The sequence below is a fragment of the Narcine bancroftii genome, chromosome 12 (assembly GCF_036971445.1).
Source record: "Narcine bancroftii isolate sNarBan1 chromosome 12, sNarBan1.hap1, whole genome shotgun sequence".
NCBI lineage: Eukaryota > Metazoa > Chordata > Chondrichthyes > Torpediniformes > Narcinidae > Narcine > Narcine bancroftii.
This window is the reverse complement of record NC_091480.1, coordinates 79755344-79767217: the sequence shown is the minus strand read 5'-3', so window position 1 is coordinate 79767217 and position 11874 is coordinate 79755344. Positions and strand designations below refer to the sequence as shown.

At 39.7% G+C, this 11874-nt stretch overlaps 1 protein-coding gene across 1 annotated transcript; it reads right to left on the bottom strand.

The window, feature by feature from the left end:
* Positions 1 to 1921: 1921 nt before the first annotated feature.
* Positions 1922 to 4827, bottom strand: LOC138747642 (homeobox protein Hox-A1-like). Its single transcript, XM_069907062.1, has 2 exons — positions 4078 to 4827; positions 1922 to 3318 (listed from the first exon to the last, which is right to left on the bottom strand). The coding sequence occupies exons 1-2, from the start codon at positions 4667 to 4669 to the stop codon at positions 2975 to 2977; spliced, it is 936 nt and encodes a 311-aa protein (XP_069763163.1). The 5' UTR covers positions 4670 to 4827; the 3' UTR covers positions 1922 to 2974.
* Positions 4828 to 11874: the final 7047 nt, after the last annotated feature.

Here is an 11874-nt window from a genome sequence, read left to right as displayed (position 1 = left end):
AGGGCAGTGTAAATATAAACTGTTCAACGGAATGTCGTGGTGATATGAACAGATGACCAATTCCCAGCATGCTTACAATACTGTAAGAATGGACAAAGGCACATGTCAGAGCGAGCCCCGTTGTTAGCAACTATTCCCTGTAACAACTGTCCGAATTCAGTGTACGCGTCTTTGTTGTGAACTGCAACACAAGCCAAACCAGATAGGAATCCCTGGTTGCATCATTGTTCTGCAGCATGGATATTCTATTGAAATGCATTGTTCATGCATGCGGTGGTGAACAGGATGCTGGCTGGGTCGAAGTTTGTGCTATTCCTAAGCATACATTGAAAGTCAACAAACGTTGGAATGAAAGTGACTGGCGGAGACAAATGATGTTACATTAAACATTCATTCCTGGAAAAAGAAGTTACACACTTCTCACCATTCTCGGGAATTTTTTCAAGTTTTAATCATTTATTCCTCAGCTTCTTAAATGCGACTATGTGTTTTCTTGCGAAACTAGTATATTTAAAGATAATTCAGAAAGAGAACAAAAGCGCGTCCACAGTTCCTAAAACTCCAGCCTTCCACCCATACCCCACCCATTTTCTCTCTCACTCATATCCCAACACACACACACACACACACACACACTTCATCAAACTAGATCAAGTCTAATTGTTTGGGCACAGTTCTCCTTGTAGAAACAATACCTAATTGAAGGATGATTTGTGATAATGCCTCTAAATGTGCACACTTCGCTCCGAAGGTGAAATATGAAACTGTGTTGCCAGTATACCTAATTGTGTTCATGAATGTTTATATGCATATATTTGTATGTGTTTTGTGAGTATTAAATACCCGATTAATATTCTGTATTCGCTTCCCGCGAATGCTTGGATTTCATGGCTACCAATGAGTGCATGAAGGTATGCCCGGTAAAAGGAAAATGTTCCTGTGTCGGATTCCGTGCATATGTGGGTGAGTATGATAATGAATATAAGGACAGAGCATTTAGGCGGGGGATTGATTTATTTATAATTGTTAGAATGCCAAGCTTCAATTCGACTTGGCAGTCTTGGTCACTTTCGGACTCATCGTAATTTGTTACCTTTTCGATGTATGCCCCCATTCAAAACCACTATTAATTTAAAAAGTCAGGAATGCTCGCAGGAGTAAGAAAACAATGCGTTTAAAACAAGAATCCTGATTAACAGCGTTAATTGCAAACCAATTTACTCTGAATGTCGCCATTCCCTCTGCACCCCATTTACCCTTCTCCCTCATACACGCATTCTATATTGATATAAATGAGTGTTTCCACCTGAGGTGGACAATGGTGTCATCCTCAAGCGGTTTCTATTGACTTGTTTGTTAATCCCAGAGGCGTTTGGAGGTAAAAAGGTCACCCGTGTATCCGGAGTTTGCTGTTGCAGTCCTTGCTTCGCTTCTACGTTTACTTTAAAGACGCGGTGAAAGGTATATGTTTAATGTCAATCACCATCGAGACTTTGGACGAACTTCCTTCGCGTTCCTGCCTTGCTGTGCTGCACCAAATTAAGCAATTTTTGAAATTACGCACATGTGCAGACAGGGTGTTTTCCTTCAGCCATTTGTACTTAACGCTACGGTTTAAAACTCGGGTATTTATTTTCTAATGTGTTTTGCCAATATCAGGTCAATTTTATTTGCTGAAAGCAATCATCTCATGGTCTCGTTTTGTGAATTGGTTTATTTATGGTCTGCCAACAGATAGATTACTCGCTGGAGGTTGGAATACTTCATAGTGGACAAAGTGGAAAATGAACAGAGAATGTAGCATGTCCAGTTCATTGCACTGATATTATAGCTCGATCGCAGACCCAAGATACATCCCATAATTTTGCATTGTTTTGTGAAAGGACGCCGAGAGCAACGAAAACAAGCAGGAAGCACGCTGTTATAATAATCAAATCAACTTTATTGGAATGAGGTAGCTGAACACTTGCGTTGAAAATTGAACATGTTGAGCTCGTTTGCGGAGCTGCCAACGAGCTGCGAGGCAACTGATAACCCTCACAAAATGATTGAATTACAGCATCATCGCCAGTGTAGAACTTCTGCAGAGGCAAACCTGGTCTGCAGATGCCCTCCAGCAATAAGTTCTAACGAAATTGTACAGTCCAGCAGTAACGACCAGAGGAAATTTCCATCGATGCTCTTTGCTAACATGATAACAGGCATTTCTGCGGTTGTGGTGGGATCGCTTTCTCCTCAAATGGAGGCTTGCTCTCAGACTTGAAAACAATTGAATGGTCCAATATGGTCACATTCAGTAAAATATATGCGTCTGTTATAAGGAAAGGGCTAGTCTCAGTGTCCGATTTAAGACAAATAAAACTTTGCCCAAAAGATAGCATGAACATAAAATGCCACACAAGTGAACGAAGATTAATACATTTGTTAACACAATGTACGCCCGCTACATTCCTTAAAGCCATTCTTTCACTGAACCTAATGTTTTAGGATCGATAACCCTGTTACAGTATTAGTAGTGCAATCACAAAATAAGCTCCACAGATCTCTTGAAACATACTTCAAACCGCAAAAAAATTGTGTATTTTCTCGCTTTCTGATATATACAAACAATTCGGTCTGAAATCATAATTTTTAAACGCAAACCAGTCTGAAATCTATGCGAGTACAGTAAGGCTCGATGAAGCCACGCTCCTTGCAAAGTTAATAATAACTTAAGGCGAGTAGTCAAAACCACATATTAAAATATATATTCACAACCAGTCAGATAGCATGTGGTATTACAACCGTCGGTATCGAGATATGTGATTATAGTGGCGTAAACAGGTGGAAAGTGCAATGCTAATATTTTTTGGTAGTTTCCCTGAGTTTATTACAACCGTGACCGAAAAAGGAAGGCAATTGTCATTGGTGAACTGCATTGAAGGAAATTAAGTCATGTTCCCCTTTGGTATTGCTATTTGTTTGACAGCCAGAGTTAAGAGGTATGGATGTTCTCTGATGTTGAAGATCTGGGCGACGTGGAAGGCGAAGTGGTTGACGACTTGTCCGATCCGTCCCCGGTTTCTTTCGCAGCGGAAGTTGAGAAGTTGGGAGTGAAACCTTCTTTCTCTCGCTTCTTCTGCTTCATCCTGCGATTCTGAAACCAGATTTTGACTTGAGTTTCATTCAACTCGAGCGTGGCCGCTATCTCTACTCTCCTGGCGCGGGTTAGGTACTTGTTAAAGTGAAATTCCTTTTCCAGCTCAGTTAATTGCTTGGTGGTGAAATTGGTTCGTATTGTGTTCGTCTGGCCAGCTAATCCATAATCAGCGATTTTGGCTGGAAACGTACAAGGCAAAACAATTACAACGAACCAACATGAGGAATTCCACAGTCAACCCCCATTCACCAACAAGTACTGCACTTGGTGCCCCGGACCTTGGTAGAAATAAGAGACTCAACAGAGCATAGTTTAGATTCAATTCAACTTATTGAAGAAGGCTCTGGAACAAAATATAAGCTTATTCAAGCCATAAAATGGGAGAGAGAAAAATGCCACCCTTCCCCCACCCCCCCCCCCCACCCCACCCTCGCTGCTTGGGGCTCCTTAAATAAATGTTGGCCCAGCTGTTTCACTGAAATGCACGAAACCATCTCAGAGTGAAACACAGCGCTCAAATAATACATTGGTCATTTATATTCTGAGATCATGTTTCACCGAGTGGAAATCCGAGGACAGATCATTGCACATCACACTTCAAACTACGTCCCGCCTTCCGCAGGACCTGCCTGCCATTTTCAGCTCACTTTCATAAATTCGAAATCATCCCACCGTTTATCTCTTATTTGGACCAATTGATTCTGGGAAGGGGGAGGGGCAAACAAGTCACGGCAAAACTATTCGAAGAAATCTTGGGTGTTAACTTTCAACAAAAGTTTCTTTCTAAAATATTTACTTCGAACGCTTTAAATGTTTGGGCTTTTATAAAGAATAAAACCGCGAAATTGAATTCGACTTTCACTGGATTTCCCCTGCCCCCTCCAATTTCCTTAAGTCACTTACAGGTAAATAAAGTCTCTGACCGCTCTCATACTAACCTGTTTTAGGAGGGTTTCTTTTCACTTTCATCCAGTCAAACGTTTGGCCTGAAGAAGATGAATCTGAGGTGCAGGAAGCTTCCTTTTCCCCCTCTTCAGATGGCGACAGATTGGCATAAGTTCCATAAGCCAAACCCTGTTGCTCTTGGCTGTAAGAAGGCTGATATTGACCCGGCCCTGAGACACCACAATAAGCGTCTGAAAGTGGATTGACAGTGGGTCCTATATTTCCAGTGTACCCCGAGGTTTGAAAGTACGCCCCGTCCGACTCTTGGGTGAGAAAATAATGGTGATTGTAACCAGAGTTACAAGTTTGGGCCGTGTAGTTGTTGGGGCCTGAACTAGTGTAAGGATTCGTCAGGCTGGAATGATGCGAATAACTAGCTGGCTGGTGCTGATGCTGCAGTGCATTGTGCGCGCTTCCTCCTGCTAAGAATCGTCCATCACCATTGTAATTGTCAACATTACCTGCACAAGGAGCGAAAGCTGTTATCCCTTGTTCTGAATGGTGGTAACTCTTGGATGAGTAGGCGCTTGTCCCACGATTACAAATTGCGTACTCTAAGAAAGAGTTCATCCTCGTATTGTCCATCTGTTAATGATGGACGGCCAACCTGTTCGGGATTCTCCCTGCCCCTGAAACCCCAAGCACTATGTCACCCAGCAAACTTCCTCCATGGCTCGCTAGCAATCAAACGATATCACTCAAAAGGACATTCACGTGACCTCGAGTCACCAATGGCAAGAGACCTCCTGATGTTAGTGAACTGCATGAGGTGATCCATCACCGGGTGACATTTACATCACAAAAGCTTTCAATCAAAGTTATCCGCATCAATCTGATAGCAACACTTAAATGTCAAATCGGTCTTCAAAAAAAAGAGAGGGGAGGGGGAGAAAGTTGGAATTATTCAAGATTGTTTTTAAAGTGTTAAAAAGATTTGGTCAAACCAAAAACAACAGCTGTCTACAAAACCTGGCCATACTATCCCACAGAAACACAGCAGAGCTCAAGTAGGTAATGCAATACATACTTTATGTTTAATCTGAATAATGTAACATTTGCAAGGGACATTGTCTAATGGTCGATGTGGGATTTTTTTTAATGCGCTGGTTGAGAGATGTGGAACATTCTGGTTTACGAAGTTTACAAGTCTAGAGTAGGTGAAAATGAATGCACGTATGCACGTTGTTTGGATGGGGGAAGGGTTATAAACCAAGGAATCAGTTCTAAATAAATTGGAATGATCTTTTGGTGAAGGCTGGTGTACTAAAGGCTACGAGATGTACGTATGACTTTTGGAAAGGTAATGTTTCTCGTGGGATTTTTGATTAAAGGGCTTATAACAAATGTTACTTAATCACCGTTTTTATGTCCCAATTTTGTAATTCGTTGGTATCTGCTAAAAAGTCATAAAATTATGAGTTAAATTTAGAAATGTGGTGTCATAAAACACAACCATACTGTCATTGATGTTCCTGCAGTGAAAATATGTAGGCAATTCATTGAAAGATGAAACATAAAAACTATGATGTCAATCCGATTGGATCTTTTTCCATAATTTGGAAATACAGCCTGATTACAATATTAAAACAAAGATAATGTATATTTAAGGGGCATATTTCTGCAGTGAAGAAATGCTTGTCTTGAAAACGTAATATATTTAATCAATATATCAATAGGGTTATAAATCAACGTTGTGAGCTGAATAAATAACTGCTTTTGAATTTTAAATAAAACTTTTTTGTGTACTTCTAAACCTTTGAAATATTCATCTTGTGTACTCTTCGCCTTGTTATAAAGTTTATGGGTACCTGAAATAGATGCAGTGTTGACAGCACTACGGATGAAATCAATCATCTAATTTTTCACTGAGTAACACATATTACTTTCTAGCATTCAGACTGAAGTTTTTCCCCCTATGCACTGGTGGAAAATGGCAGCGAGGGGGTGGGATATTCGGGAGGGAGTTGTTCCATGGATCATTAATGTTTCCCATTTCGAAGTTTTGAAAGGTATTTTACTCAAGTCAGCAAACCCATTACTTAGAAGAGAGCGAATACCTTGACAAAGGGAGTGGTGATTATTCATATTTTGACGGAATTGAAGACATTTCACACAATATCCTTCACAGTTGAGTTTCGTTAACTGTCACTATTAACTCAGCATTTAAGCACATTTAATATGTTGAACATAATAAGATGGTTTTCCCTTTACATTCCGGGTTATTACATATATACACACAGTTTAGTGGTGATTAGCTGAAAGCCCGGGGCCTACAATTATACTAATTTACTCGGTTAACAGAAAAAGATTAATTGTACAGTATGTGATGCGTCACTGTTGCACCTAGACATTGAAGATGTTCGTCGCCCGCCATCTGTTAGGTTCATGGAGAGCTTATATTTTCTCCATAATGATACCTTATCACTGTCACCGAATTCAAGAAACATTATTTTTGCCTTCACTCATTCAGTCGGTGGATCCATATGTCAAAGGCAGTTCTGGCAGCGAGCAATTTAAATGTTTGATGTAAGCTCCATTCTGCTACTGCTTACTGCATACTTCCCCGGGGGTGGTTGGGGGAAATAAAGGAACATAAAGGGATCGAAGGAAAAGGGGGTAGAGAAGAAAAGGGGGCTGGTAAGTATAGGGAAAGACACGAGTGTAAAACTCCAAAGTATGGAAGAAGAAAGATGAGGAGAGAAGTGGACACAAAGAAAGCTGCACAAGCCCCGAGTGACAAAGGAGGGGGGGGGGGGAACATCGAAAAATAAATAGAATTAGCGAAGCAGGTGACTTGGCCAGAGACATTGAGGTGTTATTTGAAGAAAAACTATAATAGATAGACCGCAATTAAAAAGACCGGCGTCATTGTAACAGACAAGTTATCGAATGGGAGCCCCAATACTAAAATTATAAGCCAAAAAAAGTCTTCTGTTTGCGATTGAACACATAAGTATTTTTGCAAACGTTTCCTGGCTGTAAGTATTCCAAACATAACCACATGCTGGGATTTCGCCGGTCCAATACTTCAGCACATGCTGCCACAGGATTATGAGTGGGCGCCATGAATGTTATTCATCTATCAGCTGCGTGCAACACCAGCCAGTGTTGGTCAAATGAAACACCTTTGGCGGCTAAAATATTTGAGCTGCGAAAACTATTCAATCAGTACGAAGCCACTGGATTGCTTGCCTCTTCTGTATTTCGGCAAAACAGACCAGTTTCCCGCAATGTCTCCATCCTGTACATTGAACCTACAAATGAAAGACATTTCATTAATCATTTAAAAATAACAGTAGTGACACGAATTACTTAATAAACCACCAATTTCCATATTAAGTTCCATGTAAGTGGAAAGAACGAGCTTGACAGAAATGAATAGTACTTTCAAATTGTACTGGATAATTTTATTGATTAGCATAGTTGGAAATCGGGATAAGGAATTTGACACCACCTTTTGCAGTATTAATGCTAATTATTTCATTGAACTGATATCAAGTCGATGTTTTCCTGCCCCATGTTGTGCCCCATGATGCATTGAAACCAATTGAACCTTGTTGTAACCGGGGATCACACCGAGTGTATGTTCGGAATACACTTCGCCTCACTTTAAATGCGAAAGAAATGGGGCTCAATGGTTGTGATGTGGACTCCGAGTTGAGGCAGGGTGGATCTGTAACGCCGTTCTTTCATAATTGGTAGAATATTATAAATTTGTAACTCGCAGCCAAACGGAGGGGCTCGTTTTGTCCTTTCTACAGCAGTTTCTCTATTTGCAACGTTTCAAAAAATATGAAGAATCGCTATCTTTGGTGATTCCCCTAAAGTGACAGAATCTTTGGCGTCGATCTCTTTTTTAAATGTCAAAGTCCTCTAAGAGTGTGATTGCGCATATCTGTAATTCCTTATATCTGACCGTCTATCAATGCTCGGGTTAGATTATTCTGTTCACTTCTAAACGCCAAATTTGTTCCTTTTTTGTGTTCAATATATAAGCAAACTTCTGTTCGTGGCAAGGCCTTTTTTTTTCAGAATAGCTTGATCACTCGTACTGCATTGGGCAAGATTTCCACCCAGTACACCCCAGCACCATACCCTCGGGATGTATTGTAGTTTCTGTGCCAAAAACTTCGCCGAAGATTCTTCAAAGTTAAAAGTAGTTGGGGTTTTGTTTCGTTTCACCACTGCATCTAATTGGTACTGATTCCCTATTGCTGACTTAAGGGGGCACTCATGTCTGAGGTACCACATGAAGTCCCATCTGTTCTACTCAGTGAACGATAAGGTGTAAGCAAAGCGCAGAGTTAAGCATGCCCCCCTTAAACAACTTTCCTCTATACCTAGTTTTCTTCCCAGGTTTGCAATCAAACTCGGATTGAACCCCAATGGGTTATTTTGTTGAAAAACCAAGAATAAATTCAAAAAGTGACAAATGTTTTAATCCAGAATAACTAGATGTCATGTCAATCTGGACAATTTAGAACAAGCTTGACAATTGAAAATAGTCAATGAATGGAGGACTGAAAACTATGGTTTCGGTGGCGCCAACCCTGAGTTCTAAGTGGTTCGAGGAATGTGAGGAAGGACAGGTTCGAAGAGACCACAAAAAATTTGAGATCCTGGTGAAGAATGGGTTAAAGAGTCGCCAAGACTGCTTGTCGGATAATAGTTAGAAAGGCACAGTCCAGTACTATTAAACTTGGTGCTTGTCTAAAAATCTGCTGTAATACGTTATTTTCATGCAAAACTGTCATGCAATTCAGTTGCCATGGCGACGTGTCTGCTAACGGTGGGTGTCCATGTTGTAAGGTCTGATGGGACAGCATATGTGTAGCAATATAGTAGTGGCGGTTAGTACTTCCGTCTCTCTATAATGGGAAGTGATGTGAAAAAAAAAGGAACATCGCTAAATCTAGAAAGCGTGTGATGTGTTGCAGGTTGTAATATTTTAGCCTCTACCAGTAAACGATTCAATTGGAACAAGCAATAGGAGCTCTAAGTATGGATGTGATTTGTAAAGTTATGTGTAAACACCAGGCAGGTTTCTTAAAACACTTTATCCCAAGGGTTTTTTTAAAGTCCAATTTAAAATCTAGCAATATCCAAATGCAGCATCTTGAATTTTTTATTTTGCCTTATGCAATGGATTTATTATCAACATTTAGTGTTTTCTTGTTATTTGTTGCATTGGTTGTTTAAAAAAAAGGTAAGTTTTATTTCAACTATAAATGTATTGACTGTCTGGTTTCCAAGCCAATCAGGGAACATGGAGGAATATGTCTAGTCGATTGATTTTAAATTTATAAAATTGTTCAAAAATTGACATGAAGGAGGAGGGAAAGGGGATACGCTTTATGTCTTGCAGGAAGGTTGGATGGAGTGGTTAGTTCCCATTTATTAAGCCTGTTCTGTGGGCGTTGAATTGATTTGTAATTGTCACTGGCGTGTTCCCTGGACGGGCAGCAAGTTTTACTGGTCATTATGCTATGTAAAGAGGTGCTCGTTAGAGATTTGTATTGATAACACGTCAAGGTTTGCACATTTAAGTTGAAGGAGTTTCTATTCAATTAAACCGTCATGTATTTATTTATATTGCGATAAAGTAAAATACATAAGTCTGCGCCAAGATTTAACCCTAGAGATTCCTGGAAGCTGGGCCCTCAGATTCGATTCAACACATGAACAAAATTCCTCTAAATAAAGAACAAATTTCGTCATTTGTTTTTAGAATTTCTCTTGAATGAACATGATAGTCCCCCTCTCTTGGTTTCCTTCCCTCTCTCCGGTTGCTTGAATCGTTGTATTTTTCTCCTCGATGTGTATTTCTGTTCCTGCCTGTACTGCATGTATTGTATTTGTTCTGCCTCAACTTTCTCCTTTAATTCATCCACACTATACACTGCTTTCCCCCTTTTTAAAAAAATCTATTTTATGTCTCTCGGTCTCCGTGACTCGTCTATGTGAACTTCTGCATTAGCGGGGAAGCACTGTTGAACAAGCAAGCATCTTTCGTGGCAGGAGTTTGAGTCATAACGAGGCAACTGCAGGCTGTAACAGAATTGGGTAAAAGTCGTCACTTAACGTAAGCGCTGTGTCTGACTTATTAAAGATATAAAGATGAACAGCTCTGACGGTGTGTGGATTTATAGTGAGAAAAGGGAGGGGGAGTGATTGTTTTGTTTGTTTTTTTTGTAAGAAAAAGTTAAATATATATAGTTTGGAGAGTTTACTATGTATATTTATGGGGAAAAAAACAAGAATTAAAAATATTGAAAAAAGACATAAAGATGATCGATAAATTTAAAAAAATGTTAAGGTAAAGCGGTGGAAAGTTCAAATTAATTAAGTCAGGACCCGCTTGTTGAAATGTTTCGACGCATCTTAAATAAAATAATTAAACAACTATCCGAGCTGGTAAAATGCAATGAAATCGTCATACTTTTATGCAGTTGAAAATATTGCAGAAAAATAAATGGTGAACGTTTTGTGTTCGTTACAAACACGACGCCATTTTGCAGAAAGATCCGATAGACTTGGAGATGGTTCAGCCCGTTCTGCAGAGCGTTGACGAAGTCGCCACCAAATTTCTACCATGCTTGGGAAACACCCATGACTAGGCAAACGCGTAATATGATTTATTTTTCGTGTCACTACGATTGATTTCTCGAAATGACCCCCTTCATTCATAAAGCAACATGATGTATGACTTGAAGTAAAAAAATTACATCTTGTAAATAAGGCTCCCCTGGCGGGGCATGAGGGCGAGTGGGAGCCCCAGAAAGTGGAGTACAATTGTGAATTTAAGAAATGGAGCGCATGATCGATGTTGGTAGTGATTTGTTTGCGAGGTCTTGCTCCTCGGACTCCAGCCTCGTATTTTTATTTGTTAAATTCTATGATCTTCTGTTTGCCGAAGTTTTAGTTCCTGTCTCCTCATTGAGTTGGCTGCTCGAGCTATTTTTTTGTTTCTTCACGATATACCTCAGAGGGAGAGAGAGAGAGAGAGAGAAAAAAAAACGTGGAAACTTCATGCATTCCCTACAATGCTGGTGGATTCATAACAAAATATTATATGCCAAGAACACCGGATTGATTATCATAATAGCGAAAGAATGAGACACCAATTCACTTTTGAAAGTCTCCTTTAAATTATTCCAATCGGTAAGAAATAGAAATAAAGCAGAAAGGTTTGGATGGATGAAATGTATCTTGACCCCCTCCCCATCCGACGTATCATCTGTTTCAACTTTGATCTTTTCGCTTTTTAAAGTTTTGCTTTACATACCTTACAAGAACCATGCGTTATATTTAAAACTATTCATTTAAAAATTAGAAGGGTAATGTCAAGAGGTGGCCATTCTGCCCATCGAGCTCTGATGTTCCTTGTTGGAGACATCTATTTTAATCCAATCCCTGTCGTCGTTTAACATTTTATTCCAATATTTATTTGTCCTATCACTTTGCAATATTTTAGAAGATTATGTTTCAGAAATATGAGTAAGTAAGATTTAGAAGCTTCCAATTTTGCACTTGCACCATGACCCTGATTGCATGATTTGGGTTCAAGAATGGGGGGAGGGGCATGGTTTTCAAACACAAACCATCTTTGAAAGTAAAGTGAGCCCAATAAAGTATCAGCTGACGGCACACACAAAAAACAGAGCCAAGAGAAATATTTGTCTATTTACCGAGTGAGTTGGTTAAACTTGTAGAATGGCACAACTTATTTACAGAATCATATCATTTATACGATAAAATAGTGATGGGTCCACCATGATCAATTTTAATGT